The sequence below is a fragment of the Linepithema humile genome, chromosome 8, assembly GCF_040581485.1.
Source record: "Linepithema humile isolate Giens D197 chromosome 8, Lhum_UNIL_v1.0, whole genome shotgun sequence".
Taxonomy (NCBI): domain Eukaryota; kingdom Metazoa; phylum Arthropoda; class Insecta; order Hymenoptera; family Formicidae; genus Linepithema; species Linepithema humile.
This window is the reverse complement of record NC_090135.1, coordinates 5,392,464-5,414,038: the sequence shown is the minus strand read 5'-3', so window position 1 is coordinate 5,414,038 and position 21,575 is coordinate 5,392,464. Positions and strand designations below refer to the sequence as shown.

Below are 21,575 nucleotides of genomic sequence, written 5' to 3'. Positions count from 1 at the left end.
CGCGGCAATTGCTTCTCCAACATATTAAACCAACCTCCGAGTAATATTCATTATACATCGACGTGAATACGGACCACTGAACGACCCAAGAAGATCCAGATATATTTCCAGGACATCCAAGTAGTAAGTCAAAACATTCATAATTAAATTAGTTGTAAGACCTCTCACCTTCCTCTTCTACCCCCCCCCCCCTCTCCTTTTGAAAATTTGCACGAGGTTCCGCCCTTGGTAAAAGGAGTTAATTCTCTTGACCAGAAAAGGGAACCACGAACGATTGGTTGAGGCCTCTAACAGCGTAATATCGATCATTACGATCGTTGATCTGTTCTCAGCCAAGGGAAATCGTTCGGCTCGCGCGGTCGCCTCCTCTCATACCGACCAGCGAGCAAACACCACAAATTTATACTTTTATTGTTGCGTCCGTCCGTATACCTGACCCGCCCCTTTCCCTCCAGGTTAGGACGTAACACCTGTATGATGTACATACAAGACGAAATAGACTTGTACAAGGTGTCTAATAGATATAAATTAGATATGATAAAATATTTTATTTGAAAAATGTATATATAATACTATATATCTAATTGGAAAAAAATAGTATATGCTTTCCCTATTTTTATTCTTATGTAATTAATACAAAATAAATAAATAACTTAATTAATTATTTAATACATACATATACATATTGAATATAGTTATCTTTATTTTATATTTTATATAATGACTGAAATGATATATACTCTCATTATTTCAGTCATTATCATATAAAATACAAAATAAAGATAACTATTTATTCAATATATGTGTATATGTATATATTAATTAATTGATTAATTAGTCATTTTGTATTTACTACATAAAAATAAAAATAAGAAAAGTATATGACATTTTTCTTCAGTGATATATATATAGTATCATATGTATATTTTTCATTTATTATTTTGTCATATTTGTTCATATTTATTTGACACTTTGTATACGGCTATGTCTTCTCGGACATTATATTGCAGCCTTGCGACGAAATTTCAGTCGAGGAAACAAGCGCAAGCATCGTTTGTTTACAATTTATCCGATCACACGTACACAGACCACACGTCAGTGTAGTGAGTTACCACCCCAGGGAGAACAACAGGTCTAAAAAACGTCTAATAGACGTCTATAGACGTCTATTAGACGTCTATTAGATGTCTATAGACGTCTATTAAACGTTTCTTAGACCTGTTGTTCTCCCTGGGACTACAAACAAATGCGTACACACGGACCTACGCGGCGTAGGTCCGTAGGCTACGCCGATAATGTCATTTCATTTTTAGTACCATCGAAATGATGGCGCTTTCGCGTCGGAGTTCGGCTGCCACTCCAGCATTAATTAATTATCTTTTATTTATTAATCTTAATTCTCTCTCTTTTTGTTGTAGAGTGAATTTTTCACTCTGCAAAGTAGAGTGATTATGTGTACTTTATTTTGTAGAGTGAATATTTTCACTCTATGCAGTGTGGAGTGAATATTTCATTCACATGAAGAGTGAATGATCACTGCGTCTCAGTTATCTCTTGTTCTTGTCTTATTGTTACACGTATTTGGTGCAAAACATTGTGGATATAAATAAGATTATCTATAAGGAATCACGTAGATAGACATATAAAAATGTCAACGTTTCTTCCAGAGGTAAGTACTTATAAGAATTTATGTGTAGTTTATTTACTGATTTAATATATTATGTAAAGAATGGTGTTTATGTTAAATTGTTTTTCTAGGTTATGTTACAGAAAAAGTAAATCGAGATCTCAGCATGTGGTTTGCCATGCTACGTAGCTTTGTTATAAATTCGGTTTGCATATTGATAAACAAGTAGTACAATGAGAAGTAACTTATATAATGACTTGTAGTTTATTAAATCGGCAAGTGCGTACCATGTGCTGCAAAATCTTGGTTATAGTTAAGTCTGTTGACATAATATTAAATTTTTTTCTTTTGTTAGGAGACGTTAAACAGTACTAAAACCTTAAATAAATTTTTATTAAGCAGTGGAATTTCGGAAAACGCTGTCAATATTTTGAAAGGTAAGATTTGCAATAAAATTAAAATTATAGTTTGGTAATGTTATAGCAGTAATATAATTGTGTATATTAATAAACATTAATAATAAATTATATTCTGACTTTTTGTGTGGACGAGCTACATATATTTATTATAATTAAAATTATTAGTAAAATTATTTAATAAATATGTAGCTTGTCCACACAAAAAGTCAGAATATAATTGAAGGCGCGGATCAAAGAGAAGTTTTTTCAAAAGTTGGTCGTATTTATAATTTTAGTTTATTTGTTAATAGTAACAAAAGTGTATATGTCGTTCAATTAAAGTATCTGTTATTTTTATCACACTTTTTGTGTTACTTTAGGTTTTCTTTTAATTCCGTGTTTGTAAAATTATTGACTTTAATTTTTAGGTAAAACTTATAATAAATATGACAAACTTTTGCAAGCTTTTAGATGAGGGAGATATTTTATCTGAGAAATAATAAATTAATTATTTTTACAGATTATTTGATGATGATGAAGAAATAATAAATAACATAAAAATAACGTCTTAATAATGTGTTTATAATATATATTACTTTGTCAATTATAGTTAATAAATATTATTTTGTCAATTTCTTATTTATATACATTGCTTAGAATTAAGACTTATTAAGAGTGAATTTTTTCACTTGTAACAATTGAGTGAAAAATTTGCTTGACGAAACATATTTTTAGAACATCAAATATTCACGATTTTATATAACATTATTTTACAAAACATACGTCTTATTTTCTTTTACAGATGTAAATCAGTATTATCCTGTAATTCTCAATTTATTACGCATCACAACTGGAAAAATAAAATATGTACAAAAAGTACAATAGGTAAATGGAATCGAGCAAACTCATTTTCAAACATTATAAACCGCTTACAAATGACCAAAAATATGGTTTTGCTTTGTAATGAGAATAGTCTTCTTGCTTATAACCGCGCAAATGACGGTACCATTCAAATGAGTAAAAAGGCTACTCCTAGATAGCACAGATTATTCTACGGATATTCTATGTTGAGACTAATATTCTTTTGAGAGAATATTCGTACGGAACATTTATAGAATATCCCTAAAACATTCAAAATTTTGACGAACATTTTGAATGTTCTAGGAATATTCAAGAATATTCAATGTTTTCAAAGAAACTTTTTTTGTACGCCTGCTGAATACGCCTGAATCGCAATCGCTAGTCATATTGTTCCGCCTTCCCACGTATCTGGACGATACGTGAATGATACGTGAATATTCTTTGATATACATGTGGTATGCTATATTACACGTGGACGTGGCTTCATTTTATGTGGCGAACTGAAAGTGTCCGTTAAGTAAAGTTAAAGAAAGCAAGATTTCCCGAACACTGACCGTGCTATAATCAGCTGAATTACGATTTTTTATATTAGGTTAGAAAAACATGTACTTATATTTATACAGGGTGTCCCAAAAATTTTGACACAGCGGCCGTATGCCGGTAGAGCAGACCAAACTGAACCGAAAAGTCCTCTACCATTTTACAATTTTCACAAGGGTTAAAGAGATATTAATTATTAAAGATTACCGAATGCGAACGCACGGCTGAGATACGACCGCCTACAGACTACGGTCGCTAGGCGCGCGGCGTGCGCACGCGCATGTGTATAATTACCGTGAAAATTTATCACGGTCTCTTCGCATCTCCACTCAGAGTCATGCATTTTTTTGCAATTTTTAAATCCATGTTATAAAATTTAAAACAATAATTCCATACTGAGATACCGATGTTTCAAGTTAGCCAATTTTGGTGGTCTCATACTTTTGATTGATGCTCTGTAGAACATACTTTATGATTTTTTTTATCAATTATTACGTATTGTTTATATTATACAAAATAATTACAATAATTATATTATTATTAAATCTTTTTACAGATTATTTGCTTTAATTAGTTTATAGGCATGAGAATTTAATTATTAATTAGTGTTATTGTTTTTTGCATAACATTGCTAAATGATAATTTCTTTGTTTTTCCAAGATATTTCGAAAAATGAATGAAAATATAAAACTTTTAAGTAAACGCCAGAGGCGTTGAAAGGTAACCCGTCAGTGGAAAAAATATTAAGAAATGTGAATACTGAAAATAGTAATTCTAATATTTTGCACAATGTTGGTAATTTTTTACTTAATGTATGTTTCAATATCGGAAATAATGATATGGTAAATAATGAAGATATGGCAATGGATAATGTAGATGTGCTACATTATGAAAATATTTCCACTATTTCGACTAAAAATTGTAATTTTAGCATCATTAAGGATTCTATTCATTCAGCCGAAAACGACTATTTTTTTGAAAAACATTAATGATTGTAATAAAGACAAAGATGTAGTGATGCATACATTCTTAGTAAATCCGAAAACTTTTACCAATGATTTGCGTCGATTAGCTAATGTTCATAATCTTACACATGCTGCATTGGATGAAATTTTGAATTTAATTAATCCGGCTTACACATTTTTGCCTTCTACCGCTAAAATTTTGCCGCATACACCTAGAAAAGTAGAAACAATTTCTTGTGACAATGGGAAGATGTGTTACTTTGGCGTGGAACATTGTTTAATTCGTAAATTACGAAATGGTGGATTAAAACAGAACATTCTAACTGTTAAACTGATTATAAACATTGATGGGTTACCTATATTTAAGAGTAGCAACACAAACTTATGGCCAATTTTAGCTCGTAGCGATGATCTTGTCGATGATTGCCCGTTCATGATTGCATGCACTCTAAAAAGTGAATTGGAGGAAACGTTTAGATTTAAAACGTTTTTCCCAAAACAAGCGTTTAATAATGAAAGATGTTTTAGATTTAAACATTTTAGTGTTTTAAATCTAAACGCCTTGGTGTTTAAAATATTGAAAACGCTCAAAAGTGTTTACTGTTTGTCTTCAAACGGAAAAAAGTGTTTAACTATGATAGTTAAACTTTTACGTTCTCCACACGTCGAAAAACAAAACACCTTATTGAAATTAAACGTTTATTAAAATAAAACGTTTTTTTTTTGCAAGACATTATATTCACAACGCTAAAAAGTGTTTTGATATATTTAAAACGCTAAAAAATGTTTAAATTATCACTTAACCTATGAATTTGTTCTCACCTGATTGAATAATACTATATATTATATAAATATTTTGAACTATTATATAATAACTATTATATTAACTACATATTTTCAATTCGAAGACATACTCAGAATGCAAAGACATATTTAAGAACAAAATTTTTTTTTATTTAAGCAAATAATAACATAATTTACATACAAAAGCTATATTACAATGTATAATTATTATGTAAAATTATTATTTAACCCATGAATTCCGTTCTCGCATAATTGAATAATACTACATATTTAGAATTATTATGTAAAAATATGGACAATGCATATGTAAATAAAAGATCAGTTATCCTTAAGAGATCGATTTGAAACGGATAAATATCTTTTATTTCGTATGCATTTAATGTTTCACTAAAATAAATAGTTTCAGTTGCATGAAATAAAATGTATATGTAACGAAAGCGACAGTCGTGCACGACCTATGCGTCCACACATAAAAAATATATATATATACACATATGATGAATCTACAAAATATACTACACATGTATATCGGTCCTTCTAATGTTAGCGCAAAGGGATGCCGCTGAGTTAGGCCGCGGTCCGAATCGTGTTTTCAGCACTACTAACGCTCACGGCATTAATGGTCGGTCCGAATGAGAAAGCACGCTATTGATAGTTCGTTTCGGACCAGTCATAAGCTCGTAAATTTGTTACAGTAAAAAACATAACCTGAAAGACAAATGGATAGTGTTCTGTGTGCATGTATCAAATAGAAAAATAAAAAAAAAAGAAAAATGGAACTAAATGAAAAAATAACATTGCTGCAGTTTATTGAATTTTTTTTTGAAAGCGAGGATGAAGATGATGACGACTTGGAATTTGTAATGAATATGTCTTCAAGTAGTGACGAGAACGAAGAAGAAGTAAGAAACCGTATCACTATTGTAGACTTGATTCTAAATACAAAAAAAAGTGAAATGCAAATTAGACCTCGCATCAAAGACTATGTGGAAAAAATTATTCTCAATTACACCGCTGAGGAATTTAAATCGCATTTTAGGTATGGCTGACCATTGTTTAAAGAAACATTGTAGTATCATAAAAATTTTCAGTTTAAAGTAATTGTTAATATTTACATTCTGAAATTTCAAATTTCCTTTATTTACAGATTGTGGCCTACAACTTTTGAATTTCTATTGGAATTAATAGGACCTACGTTAAGCGCCACTAAATCAATTAGTGGCAGAAAACCTTTGGCAGCGCAAAAACAACTTCTAATAGCTTTGTGGATGATGGCAACACCAGACTCCTACAGGTATAGTAACATCTTAATTATTTGTCAAAACTATAAGCTTTTTTATTTGCTTGTCTCTGGCTTATAGGTCTGTGTGTGTAAAATTTAATATAGGAAAGGCTACAGCAATTCGTACTATGAGAAAAGTTACTTATGCTTTGCACATTCTCGCTCCGCGATTTATTCAGTGGCCTCAAGGTGAAAGAGCAAATAAAGTGATGGAAGAATTTGAAAAAGTTAGTGCATTTCCTAAGATTATAGGAGCCATCGATGGCACTCACATTCGCATAAAAGCTCCACTGGAAGATAAACAATCATATGTGAACCGCAAAGGATATCATTCAATCCATGTGCAAGTAAGAATTTTAAAAATGTCTTTAAGTGATTGGAAGTTCTTATCGTTTAATAATTTGTATTTCACTTTTTTAGGCAGTTTGCACCTCAAAATTGCTTTTTACAAGTGTTTTAGCTGGGAATGTTGGATCAGTGCATGATGCACGTGTTTTTCGGCTCTCTCCTGTCAGACAATATATTACAAATCCACAAATTTATTTTCCTAATGATTCACACATTATTGGAGATGTTGCCTATGGTGTTCATCCTCATATCATGGTGCCTTTTAAAGATAATGGGCATTTAACAGTTAGACAGAAAAATTTTAATTTTTGTTTGTCTTCAGCGAGAATGGCAATTGAGAGAACATTTGGGTTGTGGAAAGGACGATGGAGAAGCATTCTTGATTGTTTGCCTATGATCACTTTAGAAAAAATTCCTGAATACTTATTAGCTACTTGTGTACTACATAATATTTGTATATTAAAAGGAGATTTGATAGATTTTGAGCAAACACATGAAGAAGATGTATCCAGTGAAGCATTAATATCTGATAGAATGGAGGACGGCAATACTAAACGACAAAGAATTATGAATAGTTTGATAATGAGATACCATTGATATTTTCAATCTTATTTAATGTTTCATTGATTGATTAATTAATGTTTTAGTGATAGTTATTTCATTATTTTTGCAGCAAATTATATGATGATTATATGATATGATTAATATTTTTATTGCAAATTATTTTTATCAAATTTATTTTTGTGAGCGCGTATGTTTAAGATTGAATAGAAATAACCTTATTATTTTTGCTATAGATTGTATTAAATATTATATAAATAAATGTCTTATACCAATTTTTGTGTATTTTAGTAATACAAATCTAAATTTTTATTAATTATCGCTTATTAGAATGATAAAAATAAATCAAATTTAATATTGTAAACAATATTTATTTTCTACACTAATTTATAAAATATAATATCACATTGGTAGAAGAATAAATATCATAGCTTATTATTATTTAACTAGAAGCTGAAAATAATAGTGATGTATCTATATAAACTTAAATAGTTATACATTAAATAAAAAAATATTTATCTTATTTTCACAAAAAAAAATTGATTTCACATATTACGCCCATATTGACATTTTCTAAGTTTAAAATGAGCTTTAATATAAAAATTAAAAAACATAAAATTATATTATTAATACAGTATCACTAAAATAAAACAAGTGATGAGATTAATAAGAATAACTGTAATATATTATTCCAAAGAATGCTCATCAGGATAGGCAAATCTTTAAGCTATTAATTCCAAAGCTAACTTTAACTTTTATATTTAAAAAAATAATATTTAATTTATTAATTAATAGTCAATTCATAGACTAGAAAATCTTCAGTTATAATTAGACAAACTATTATGTATGCAAATAATAAAATGAAAAAGATAATAGATATTCAAGTAAACAATTTTTCTTAAGCTCTATAAGACTACCAAAATTACTACATTGCAGGTACAGAGAGTATCCATGAAAAATAAAAATAATAGAACTCTTGGAAATAAAAACTACACAAATCGCATTAAAATACTAAAGAAAACAGTTGTCCAATTATTTCTTGGTGATAGCTTCAAACAACTTCTGCATTATTTTAATTTTTTCCTGATGCTGTCTTTTCGTTGATCTTTTAAGTCCTGAAACAATGCTTCTTTGGCTTGCCTTTTTTCTCCCTTTCTGCTCTTTCTTCTTTCATATCTAAGATAAAGTTGTTTATAATAGTCTCAATCTTCCGTTTATTGGATTTCCCTTCATTATTTTTACAATTTTTTGAAGAAGATTCCAGTAGGATTGCTTCTTCATTCGATGTAGATGGTCCAGCTTCAGTGGCAATAGCTTTGGGATTTGCCCATCCTGATTTCCCAAAAATTTCGTGCATTCTCTGGAAGAAAACAGAAATATTTTTCAATAAGTTTTAGTCTAATATGATTGAGAAGTATGAAATTTATAATATATTTATTTACTTTTCATATAAATACTTACTTGAAAATATGGCCATGTTTTTCTGTCATTTCCTGATACTGAATTATAATCCAATATTTTTTTGTATGTCTTTTTCAAACCATTTAATTTTGATTGGCATTGTGGTCCAGTCATTGTATATTCAATATTTGTTTTCCTCATATTATCAGCAATGGCTTCCCAAATTTTATTATGACGTTTTGTGCCTGCTGAAAATTCTTCTTTCCATTCCTCATATTTATCGAGCAGTAGATATACGCACTTGGATGACCATATAAACAATGATTTATCATTTTCTGGAATTATATAAAAATTTTTATGTATAAAGAAGACTTGGAATGAATATAAGAATCATATTGTAGGGGAGCCATTATATTCTTTAGTCATACTCACTTTGATCTTTAGGATTATTATCAAATTCTTGTGGCTCTGGAGATGAAACGTAAGATGCATTGCTTGCAGTTCTTACAGAATCAGTCTCATCGTTTTCATCAATCGAAATTTGACTTTCTTGACTGATAACATTTTCGTTTCTTTTTCTATAAATATTCTTAATAAGACTTGTCATATAATTCAGATCTGGTAATACAAAAAAAAAGTTCCTTCTCATCAGCATTAATCAACATAAATCATAGTCATTGACATCAAGCATCAATTATTTGATGTCAATGATCAGAGCTAATTAGTATTAGTAATAGCTATTAGTAGAGCTAATTATCCATACAGCACGAATATCGAAAAGTAGACATCCCGAAGATATCTTTGAGATATGATATCTTCTAAAGGGTTAAGTATAATTTTATTATTAAAATACAAAAATTTATTTGTTTCCTTACCTTTAGTAGCCTTTGCAGCATCTTGTGGCGAAAGTTTTAAGGTCACAGTTTCACCTGTATCTTCTATAAAGACAGGGACGGAGATTAACTGATTTGACATTGTTTCTAACGCGACGACTAATAAATAAATTAATGTGTAGCACGTGTAGCATGTCTGACGTCACACAACCATAATCAGCCATGATGCTCACAGTGCCTCACCTTTCAACTAGGGGCACCGTGAGCACTGTGCGCGTCATAAAACTATGACGTGCTATGATGTCATTATGTCCACGAAGGCACTGCGAGCGTGAATTGGACCGATCGTTAGTGTACTGATAGCGCTGTGAACGTGAATCGGACCGCGGCCTTAAAGAGGCTTTCGGCATAGATCAGGGCTCGATAGAAATCTTCGATAAGTAGCTAACGTAATGTTTTTTGGTGTTATTTGTTTCGCCGCGATATCCTTTAAGATTTAACCGCACCAATGAGATCATTTTATGCCATGGTGGGGATTGATGTTGACGACGGAAAAATCTCCTCTTGAGCTCAATAACTCAGTGGCCTCTGTAGCGAATAGACGATAGATTTTTGTAAGCGAGAATTCAGTGACCGATAGACAAGCGTATATTAAAGGCATACGACTCAGGAATAATACCCTAGGCGTTGTCGTGTGCAGTAATTTTGGTAGCCGACTCAGGGAGAGCCCCCCAGGCGTTGTCGAGCTGCGCGATAATTCACATAATAAAACGTACTTTCGATGAACATATAGTGAGATTGAATAAACTTTTACGAATACGAAACTTAAAAAGTGAGTGTATATTATTTGCATCGAAACCTCACGACAGTATACAATTTTGTCAATGACATATATCTCATCAATTATCCCAAAGCGTGGAAAGTATTCGTCTTTACACTCTAATAAAATAACAGATTTTTTCTTATAAGTTGTTCCATGAAAGATAACTTCTGAAGTGCACATAACTTTTATTTCATTTGTATCAACGTCACGTAAAAATTTTTCGAAAAGAGTTGCATAAGTAATTGTGTTCAATATCATAGTTTGCCCATGTTTAATTTTGTCGTTATTACTTAAAAAAGTTTTTTGAGGGGCACCTGGAAGTGTGCTAAGTAAAGAGGACTGTAGCGCCTGATGTCTGTAAGCCAGGGTAAATGGAATATTTTTGAAACACCGAACCACTGGGATTAATGACTTAAAATATGCATGTGCTGCCTCAAACCGCATACACCACTGCTGTCGAGGAGGTCCGAACTCCAATATTTGTCTCGGCATATGAATCAAAAAATGAAATTTAGGTGTAATATGTCCTGGATAAAGGTGATAAAAGTGGGTGTGATGAGTTTCAATCATTTTGGCAAGTATTGGTACTATTTCAATTTTTATCTCGAATGCAAGGCAAATATTAGTTATTTGCAACAAAAGAACAAAGTTTATAAGTCTTATATACACTTCATCATCATCACTATCCTCTATCCAATCAGCAATTAAAAAGGGCAATGTGTGAGACAGAGCAGCCATTTGAGACGCACTTTGTTTCAAGTTTTGGTTTAAGTGTATTTCTTTTATGGGTGCTGGTTTGTCTCTTTGCAAGTGACCAAAATCGAATCTGTCAATTCTACTATTTAGTTCATCTACAGAAAACATTTTCTTTACAGATATACAAAAATGTAATAATAAACGACACTCTACTTGAAGAACGCCCTCGTACAAAACATGCATTGCATCTTGCAAGAGACATTTTGTTACATCAAACCCTGGTATGTCAAGGAGAGGAGAACGCTGATTTACACCATAATATTGTGCCCAAAAGTCATTAATTCTTTGAACACTTTGAGGCTCAGTCACTGCAGCAACATGATCCCTATGCATATCTATATTTCTCAGGGTAAAAAAAGATTCAGTGAAGTAAATTTTCATTTTTGCTTGTGTTGTCATACACATGCGACAAGGACGAGTTGCAGATACAGATTCTTTAAAGCCCCCCATCATAGCAGAAAATGGCGTGTCTCCAGTTACAAAAAATAAGGAACCTTTATAATTTCTTTCTTCACCATTAACAGATACATTTATGCCCTCAGTTTGAAGGGTTTTAATATCATCAATAAAAGGTTTGAGTACCTTGTGTAGTCCAAATTTTTTCAAAAAAGTAGTCTTTACAATTGCATACAAATTAATGGCCTTGAGGCTAGAACGAAGTTCAGGAGGGATATTTGCAAGAGTCCAGTAAAACATTGTCAACTTCTGTTTTACAGTATTTGCCCCAAGTGGGTTTACTACACAGAGGTCATCCCCATATAAAATAATGCCCAATGAGTTAGTGTGAGACGCAAAAAATTCATTTCTCTCATAATATAAACCATCAGTAACAGTTAATAATCGATCGGTATTTTTCTTGGGATTATCAATTTTTAAACGAATTTCATCATTACTCAAGAGAGCTTCCAAAATGCTAAGAAAAGATACTACGTACGTATAATGAGTTTTTTCCACTAAATTTCGACAAGGTTTACGCAGCCAAACATGAGTTTTACCAAGAGGTATCGCTTTGGGCATTATCATATTAAATTTTTCCATGATAAACTTATCAAGTAGCCATCTTGATTCAACAGCTGAAAACAGTAGGGACGGTGAAAGATCTTCATTTAATAAATCATGGAACATTTTTATAGGAATAAAACCTGAATTGTCGTTTGAAATTTGCTGCATCTTATTCTGTAAAAATATATAAATATATAAATAAATTTAATAAATAAATAAAGAATTAAAAAGTTAAAATAATTTGACCTGAAATGCAATTATAGCAAAATGATGAAAATAATTAATAACTAATACCAGAATTAAAGAGAGATAATCTTTGATTAATTCTTCCACTCCAACACGTATTCGATCCAGTGCAATTTGTGAAGTTTTGCAACCTTCTCGCACTTGAATTAAAAACTGTGCTCCATGCCATTCAAGTAACTGGCGAGATGTCAATTCAGGGAAATTATAATTTTCTAGAAATTAATGTAAAATTAATTTCATATTTTTTCTGATTTTAAATCTGAATAATTTTAAAAACAACGTAATAATTTTTCTCCAAGATTGCCTACTTGCTGGTTCGTTAAAATCTTCAAAATTTTCTGGCCGTGCAGGTTCCTGTATATTATTTTCTCTTTCATAATTTCTTCTATTAAATATTAATGCCCGATGGGCTCTTTGGAAGTGTTTTTTAAAAGAAAGCCAGTTAGAGTAAGTAGAACCACAACCCACAACAGAACACATTACCATAAAATTTTTGTCAAATCGATGATGCCGCACTGTATGATTAAGTAGGAGACGCTCAGTAACAGCACGATATGCACACATATTACATTTGTATCTTTCGAATTGCATGATTAATTTTAATTAAAAAAATTAATCAATTTCTATATGACAAACAGCTGATGAATTGTGAAGTGCATTGAGAGTCGTTGCTAAGGACGACCAGAATTAAAGTTTGAATATTTTATCATTATTTATTCGAAATGTCTGATAACGAAAAGACTGTTTTTTGTGAAATTGGTGAAGGAAGAGTGAAAAAAATTAAGTTTACATCTAATAGTACAGTGGGAGATGCAGAAGCTCTTCGCCAAAGTTTAATTAAGGCGGCTGAAAAAGACTCTCATCTTTATGACAAAATTAACGGCAGCACCATAATATTACAATGTTTCGTCAAAGAAGCATCATTGTATGTGGATGTTGAAGAAGACGACGATATTGAACCTAATTGTATTATAAAAATTAGATTTCTCAAGACTCAAACAATAATGGAAGTTTTGTCACCAAGTCCAGAGCCCTCAACTTCTTCAAACAACTCATCATCAAATTTTCAAAATTTAATTGATGAAAAATTGGATTTTGTTTTGGATGTTGAAGACATTCCTTTGGCAAAAAAATCAAACGAGAGAGACGTTTATTTAAATGAAAATGAAAATGAATCTTCGACCAGTTGCTTCTCTAAATCGAAGAAGCAAAAAATTTAATCAGTAAATATTTCAACATTTAACTATTAATTTATCTATTTTTTTATTAATTAGTGTCATATATTATGCTATATTTTGTCGTATCGCAAATTCTTGTTGTGATTAATTTTATAATGAAATATTTGGTTTCTGTTTTTTAATTTTTTCATTCTTTTGTGTGTAGCAAAATGAAAATTCCTTCATACTCCCAGCCTTAAATAATAATTTGAAAACATTGCTTTTCAATGATAAAATAATCACACAACAAGACTGGAATACGACATTGGTGCTAAATTTGAAAAAATTTATATCCTTTTGGGCAGTAGACTTGTTATCAAAAACTAATCAGTGCCCAACGATGACAGACTACAATTTATATTCATTAAAAATTGTAGAGGCATATCCTATTCTTCAGGATTGCATAAATGCTGGAGCAAAGCGCATAAATGTAAATATGTATTACAGTGTTAAAATCATTTTATCGATTAAAGTTGCATATATATATATAATGTTTATTGGTTCATAGGCAACAGTGAGTAGGCAGTTAAGTTCTCGAGTAAGAAATACAAGATTCTCTCAGAAAAAGGCTACCGCAAAAGTTTTCACTAATAATAAATATCAAGCCATAGTTATTTCAAGGAATGAGTAAGGATCTGATATTATATAAAGATTGTTTTATTTATTATAAAAGTTACAAAAATATTTTTCCACCTAACAGAGAGTTGGGTGAGTCCAGTGCAAAGGATAATTCCGAAGAGCAAAAAGCAATGATTGAGGAATTAAAGAAAGCATCGGAAAAGGGGACAGACTTACGGCATATAAACCGACTTTTAAAAGAAACGTTTGAATTCCGGCGGCAGATTGTAAAAAGAATAGATTCATGTGCCGATGTTATAATTGAATATCCCTTTTTGATGAAATGTGATGTAGTAAGCATTTTTATTTTGTTTCTTACTACAAAATAATTATTAAATAATAATTATTATAAATTAAAAATATAATATTGGCTCAAATTATTCAAATAAATTATTAACAACAAGCTACAGAGCCCAAGCTGGATTTTCGTGCTTAATTTATTAATATATTATAACAAAAGTTTAGGTCAATCTAGACGTTTCGACCATCTGGTTGTGGTCATCTTCAGTAGTTAGTTATTATAAAATTCGGAACATATTAATAAACAATCGTTACTTATAAAACTAATTCGGATATTACAATCTTCTTATATTCGTTACATTTAAAAATTGTTTAGAAGGACAACACATCTTGAAAGTCATGCCTCTTCTAATAACACCAATCTTAAGATCATCAGGAAGGAAATCATGTTTTACATTAAACATACACGATGTCCTTTTTAAGATTTGAATTGTGGTTGATTGCAATTATTCTAAAACCAGCATGAACCAATGTCTACTTTTATCTTTATATTACTTGTTATTTATTAAAATTACTAAAAATATTCTTACCTCAATGCATAGCAGTACCGTCATGTTGTGTTTTCGTGTAAACTTTCTTATTTTAAAAAACTAAGAACCAAAACTATTCGGTGTAACGAGTCAGTTTGCTAAAAATGATATTGGAGGTCCGTGTCGTTTGAGTGGACATGGCAAACTAGTTGAATATAATAGAGGATATATTAGAGAACTCGTATGTGAAGGAGATTCGTGGTGGGAGAGTGAGTGATCTTTAAGCAGTAAACAAATTGAGAACTGGCAAATACAAGTTTGGCAGTAACTCAGTATCGTTCTGCTTATTGAGACTCGTTTTTTGCCGTTTTATGTGCAACATCTCGGAAATAAGCCTTTTGCTATAAGACATTTCCTTGTCTAATATTTCTACATTCTCCCAATCCATTTCATGGTTTTTTTCTAATCTATGACAAGAAATGACAGAAGGGGATCCCGTTCTTTTATTTATATCCGACTTGTGTTCTTTAATTCTAGTTTTCAATTTTCTCTTTGTTTGTCCCACATAACTAGCCTCGCAATCATGACACGTTACCTTATATACTACATCACATTGGCTCATGGATTCAATAATGTCTTTCCCTGTTTTTATAAACCTATTAAGTTTATTGTTACACGAAAAGGCTAAATGATGATTGTATTTTTTCATGTTCCGTGTGAATTTATCAAAAGTTTCTTTTATATATGGTATCGTAAAATAACCCGTTTTATCATTGCTATTTTTGTTTTTATTACTACAATTATTGCTAAATTTTTTAAGTCTTTCGTTAATACTATTAAAAATTAATTCCAATGGATAGCCGTTAATTAAAAGTAGGGAAATCATTTCCTCGATGTTCTTGTGCCAATATTGTGGGTGTGTTAACTTTACAACTCTGTCAAATAAGCCAAAGATAACACCTTTTTTGTGTGCCATGGGATGATGCGAATAAAAACTTAAATATCTGCCCGAAAAAGTAGGTTTGTGGAACAAATCAAATTTAATAAAATTGTTTTCCGATATTAGTTTAACGTTTAGGAAATTGATATGATTATTTATTCCTTTTTCCAATGTGAATTGTAATCTGCTATGCATTGAGTTGAATGTAACGAATATAAGAAGATTGTAATATCCGAATTAGTTTTATAAGTAACGATTGTTTATTAATATGTTCCGAATTTTATAATAACTAACTACTGAAGATGACCACAACCAGATGGTCGAAACGTCTAGATTGACCTAAACTTTTGTTATAATATATTAATAAATTAAGCACGAAAATCCAGCTTGGGCTCTGTAGCTTGTTGTTAATAATTTATTTGAATAATTTGAGCCAATATTATATTTTTAATTTATTTTATAAACGCAAGCTTCAAAATGCGTGAATCCTTTTTTAATTTTGTCCAATTTCATTTTGGCAAATTTGTAACTTTGCAACTGAAGAATTTTATGAATAATGTTAATTTAAGCATTAAATTACGCATTCGAATCAGGTTTCTTAAAAATTGTCTACAAAAAGATCTAACTCCTTCACATTTGAAATTTGTTTTTAAAAATTGCCTACAACTATACCACCATAGATCAGTAGCAATCTTTGATAATATCAGGAAAGAGCATATTCGAAAAATAATAAGATTAGAATTAGATGATGCCTACGCGACTTTACAATGCGTCAGAAAAGAATGCCATAAAATATATGAGGTTGTAACTAGAATATTACCACTCAATTTATACAATACGTTTTTTAATGGGCAAGAGAGACGCTCCCAAAAATTGTGGTTTAGGAACTTAGTTAAGATAAACAAAAAAATTGAATGGTTAGTTTCTAAACAGAACATTGATAGAAGAGCAAGTATCAAACCAATTGCTTTCAATACTAACAATGTGAAAACACATAATAATTTTGGGTCTGATATTAATTCGAATATAATAATAATGCCTGACAATTTCAACTCTCAGTCGACCTTAGACGACAAACATAAAAAATGGTTCGTTAATTTATCAGATGTTGTAATTCCCAAAGAGGTCGAGCTTTTGTTACAATTGGGAGAACGTTTTAACATGCCTATCACGGAAAAAATGTCGATGTTAATTGAAGTCATAAAAAACATTGAAAGAAACATTGAAAGAAAGAGTGAAGATTACAAATGTTCTGTTAGAAATGATACTATATCAATTATAAATGGGTTCTGTAAGGGAAACTCCCGCAATAGTGTTGATGACAGAAAGTTACTCAATTGGTTGTACAAAACAAAAAAATTTATAAATGAAAACCCTGATCTATTATTCACCAGGGCTGATAAAGGCAATAGTACAGTAGTCATGAAAAAATCAGAATATATGGAAAAAATGGTCGACATACTTTCTGACACCAACACCTACCAAATTGTTAAAAAAGACCCAACTAAAATATTAACTGATAAACTGAGGTCTCTACTTGCCAGATGGAGAGAGAGAGGTTACATAGATGACATAAAATACAGGTGTCTTTTGGAAACGGACGGAAACACACCTAGAGCCTACGGTTTGCCAAAAATCCATAAAGAAGGATATCCTCTCAGAGTAATAGTATCTTCGATTAATAGCCCGTTATATAAGATAGCTAACTTTTTACATGGAATCCTTGCAAACAATGTACCTAATTCGAAAAGAAACATAAAAAATAGTTTTGATCTAGTTGAAAAGTTGAACGGTGTTTTTTTAGAATCGGATCATTGCCTTGCTTCTTTAGATGTTGTTTCTCTTTTTACGAACATTCCTGTTGAAAAGGCAATAGAAAGCATAAAAAACAGATGGGAATGGATTAGAAGGTACAATTCCATACCAATAGAAGAATTTTTAATTGGTATCAATTTAGTTTTAAATTCAACGTATTTTAGTTTTAATAAAGTAATTTACAAACAAATTTTTGGCACTCCAATGGGTTCTCCTCTCTCTCCAATAATAGCAGAATTTGTGTTACAAGATTTGGAAAATTCAGCAATCGAACGTCTACCTTACAAATTACCGTTTTATTTTAGGTATGTTGACGACATACTATTTACGGCTCCAGAAAATCATTTAGACGAAGTTTTGGAGACATTCAACTCAATGCATAGCAGATTACAATTCACATTGGAAAAAGGAATAAATAATCATATCAATTTCCTAAACGTTAAACTAATATCGGAAAACAATTTTATTAAATTTGATTTGTTCCACAAACCTACTTTTTCGGGCAGATATTTAAGTTTTTATTCGCATCATCCCATGGCACACAAAAAAGGTGTTATCTTTGGCTTATTTGACAGAGTTGTAAAGTTAACACACCCACAATATTGGCACAAGAACATCGAGGAAATGATTTCCCTACTTTTAATTAACGGCTATCCATTGGAATTAATTTTTAATAGTATTAACGAAAGACTTAAAAAATTTAGCAATAATTGTAGTAATAAAAACAAAAATAGCAATGATAAAACGGGTTATTTTACGATACCATATATAAAAGAAACTTTTGATAAATTCACACGGAACATGAAAAAATACAATCATCATTTAGCCTTTTCGTGTAACAATAAACTTAATAGGTTTATAAAAACAGGGAAAGACATTATTGAATCCATGAGCCAATGTGATGTAGTATATAAGGTAACGTGTCATGATTGCGAGGCTAGTTATGTGGGACAAACAAAGAGAAAATTGAAAACTAGAATTAAAGAACACAAGTCGGATATAAATAAAAGAACGGGATCCCCTTCTGTCATTTCTTGTCATAGATTAGAAAAAAACCATGAAATGGATTGGGAGAATGTAGAAATATTAGACAAGGAAATGTCTTATAGCAAAAGGCTTATTTCCGAGATGTTGCACATAAAACGGCAAAAAACGAGTCTCAATAAGCAGAACGATACTGAGTTACTGCCAAACTTGTATTTGCCAGTTCTCAATTTGTTTACTGCTTAAAGATCACTCACTCTCCCACCACGAATCTCCTTCACATACGAGTTCTCTAATATATCCTCTATTATATTCAACTAGTTTGCCATGTCCACTCAAACGACACGGACCTCCAATATCATTTTTAGCAAACTGACTCGTTACACCGAATAGTTTTGGTTCTTAGTTTTTTAAAATAAGAAAGTTTACACGAAAACACAACATGACGGTACTGCTATGCATTGAGGTAAGAATATTTTTAGTAATTTTAATAAATAACAAGTAATATAAAGATAAAAGTAGACATTGGTTCATGCTGGTTTTAGAATAATTGCAATCAACCACAATTCAAATCTTAAAAAGGACATCGTGTATGTTTAATGTAAAACATGATTTCCTTCCTGATGATCTTAAGATTGGTGTTATTAGAAGAGGCATGACTTTCAAGATGTGTTGTCCTTCTAAACAATTTTTAAATGTAACGAATATAAGAAGATTGTAATATCCGAATTAGTTTTATAAGTAACGATTGTTTATTAATATGTTCCGAATTTTATAATAACTAACTACTGAAGATGACCACAACCAGATGGTCGAAACGTCTAGATTGACCTAAACTTTTGTTATAATATATTAATAAATTAAGCACGAAAATCCAGCTTGGGCTCTGTAGCTTGTTGTTAATAATTTATTTGAATAATTATTATAATTAAAATAATAAATAAATAATAAAAATAATAATTAAAATAATAAATAATAAAAATAATAATAATTATTATAATTAAAATAATAAATAAATAATAAAAATAATAATTATTAAATAATTATTATTAATTATTTTAAACTAGGTGCTTCAAGAACTTCTTTTGATGGAACCGAAACATTCATTGGAAGAACTACTAAAATTTATGGATGACATAATAATAAAATTAGCCACATATTTTAAAATTTCAACATCTGTTGAACATTTTTCAGAAATCGATAAAATTAAAGGATTAATCGCATTTTTTAAAAATTTCATGCGCAAGAAGACAAGCTATTCTAACGAGCTTTTTATGCTATTTGATGTATGTTTATAATATTTGATATATGATATATATTTGTGCATATAATATATAATTAATTAATATTTAATTAGTATTATATATTAATTGCTTTATCTATTAAATTGTTTTTTGGTAACAGGCATTTAAAGTCAGAGAGGAAGTTTTAGTAACCAAAAAAACTGATTCTCCCTGTCTCATATTTTTTGAAGAAGAGGGAAGATTGGTATCTGCTTTTATTTGCGCTGATGATAGTATAAAAATGAAAGTTAAAAATCCAACTGCTGCGAAATCTACTATTTGTTTGTTGGGATGCTATTATGCGTGGGACTCCCATTATCCAAGAAATTATAAGACTGTGCTGGATTTCTTCGACAAAGTATTATTTAACAAAATTATTTACAATAATCAAAAACTTTCGAAATTTTGGACCACATTTAATATTCTTTCATTGTAATTGTGTTATTTGTAAACTTAAAAATTAAATAAAAAAATTAAATTAATTAAATTAATTAAATAAAACGGTTTTTGGCGTTTTATTTTAAAACTTTACAAAATAAACACTTTAAAATTCGGAAAAGTGTTTTATTCGAAAACATCTTTATATGTTTCAGAATAAAACATTTTTCAAAACTAAACACTTTTTAACGTTTTACATGTCCGTTTAAAAATTAAACATTTTTGAGCGTTTCAAAAGTGAAGACAAGAAATAAAACACTTTAATGTTTTAAATTTAAACACTTTCTTTTATGAGTGTGCTTCTATGGGAAATTATCGAATCTTGATCATTATCTCAATTCTTTTATAGAAGAAATTAATTCTTTGCGAGAACACGGTTTTCAGTATAATGGTAAAATATTGTATGCCGAAATTGAATGTTTTGCTGCCGATGCACCGGCAAGAGCTATGCTAAAGATGATTAAAAGACATACAAGCACATATGCGTGCGAAAGATGCACTATTAAAAAAGTGAAAAATGCATAATATTTTCCAACTAAAATAAAAAAATCGGTAGTTTTGCGAACTAATAATGATTTTGTATATAATAAAATAGATGATCGTCATATTAAAAGTAGATCGATCTTACTTGCATTAAACATAGATATGGTAACACAGTTTGTACTAGATTCTATGCATTAAATATATTTAGGAAATATGAAGCGTCTACTTATAATGTATTGGATCGAAGGAGGCCATCATTGTAAACTCTCTCGACAAAATATTTCAGCCATAGATTATAATACACAAGTAATACGTCCATTCGTTACTGCAGACTTTTGTCGAAAGCCTCGAAGTCTAGTACACGTACATAGATTTAAAGCAACAGAGTTTCGTTTTTTTACTTTATATAGTGGTCCAATTGTTACGTATAAAATTTTTGACAGTGTTAAATTTGATCATTTTATACTATTTCATGCAGCAATCACTATCTTTTGTCCAGTGCGTCCTTGATCAAATCTTACTTGCATGTTGCTGAAGAATCTATTAGGCAATTTGTTTGCAAAGTTTCTGAAATTTATGG

The 21,575-nt window shown here is 30.4% G+C and overlaps 2 protein-coding genes across 2 annotated transcripts; one reads left to right on the top strand and one right to left on the bottom strand.

Annotated features, from left to right (window-relative positions):
• The first annotated feature begins 1,328 nt into the window (after positions 1-1,328).
• Positions 1,329-8,396, top strand: LOC105667893 (putative nuclease HARBI1). The gene is made up of 4 exons (XM_067360596.1): positions 1,329-6,234; positions 6,343-6,489; positions 6,557-6,824; positions 6,898-8,396. The coding sequence occupies exons 1-4, from the start codon at positions 5,969-5,971 to the stop codon at positions 7,420-7,422; spliced, it is 1,206 nt and encodes a 401-aa protein (XP_067216697.1). The 5' UTR covers positions 1,329-5,968; the 3' UTR covers positions 7,423-8,396.
• Positions 8,397-8,494: 98 nt separating this feature from the next.
• On the bottom strand, positions 8,495-10,307 carry LOC105667884 (uncharacterized). Its single transcript, XM_012359989.2, has 4 exons — positions 9,663-10,307; positions 9,220-9,405; positions 8,848-9,122; positions 8,495-8,746 (listed from the first exon to the last, which is right to left on the bottom strand). The coding sequence occupies exons 1-4, from the start codon at positions 9,760-9,762 to the stop codon at positions 8,495-8,497; spliced, it is 813 nt and encodes a 270-aa protein (XP_012215412.2). The 5' UTR covers positions 9,763-10,307.
• Positions 10,308-21,575: the final 11,268 nt, after the last annotated feature.

Coding starts and splice junctions, on each gene's coding strand:
- LOC105667893 (XM_067360596.1), top strand. CDS start 5,969: ATGGAACTAAATGAAAAAATAACATTGCTGCAGTTTATTGAATTTTTT. Junction 6,235..6,342: donor GAATTTAAATCGCATTTTAG/GTATGGCTGACC, acceptor CTTTATTTACAG/ATTGTGGCCTACAACTTTTG. Junction 6,490..6,556: donor GCAACACCAGACTCCTACAG/GTATAGTAACAT, acceptor TCTGGCTTATAG/GTCTGTGTGTGTAAAATTTA.
- LOC105667884 (XM_012359989.2), bottom strand. CDS start 9,762: ATGTCAAATCAGTTAATCTCCGTCCCTGTCTTTATAGAAGATACAGGT. Junction 9,406..9,662: donor TGCTGCAAAGGCTACTAAAG/GTAAGGAAACAA, acceptor TTGTATTACCAG/ATCTGAATTATATGACAAGT. Junction 8,747..8,847: donor AAACATGGCCATATTTTCAA/GTAAGTATTTAT, acceptor GTTTTCTTCCAG/AGAATGCACGAAATTTTTGG.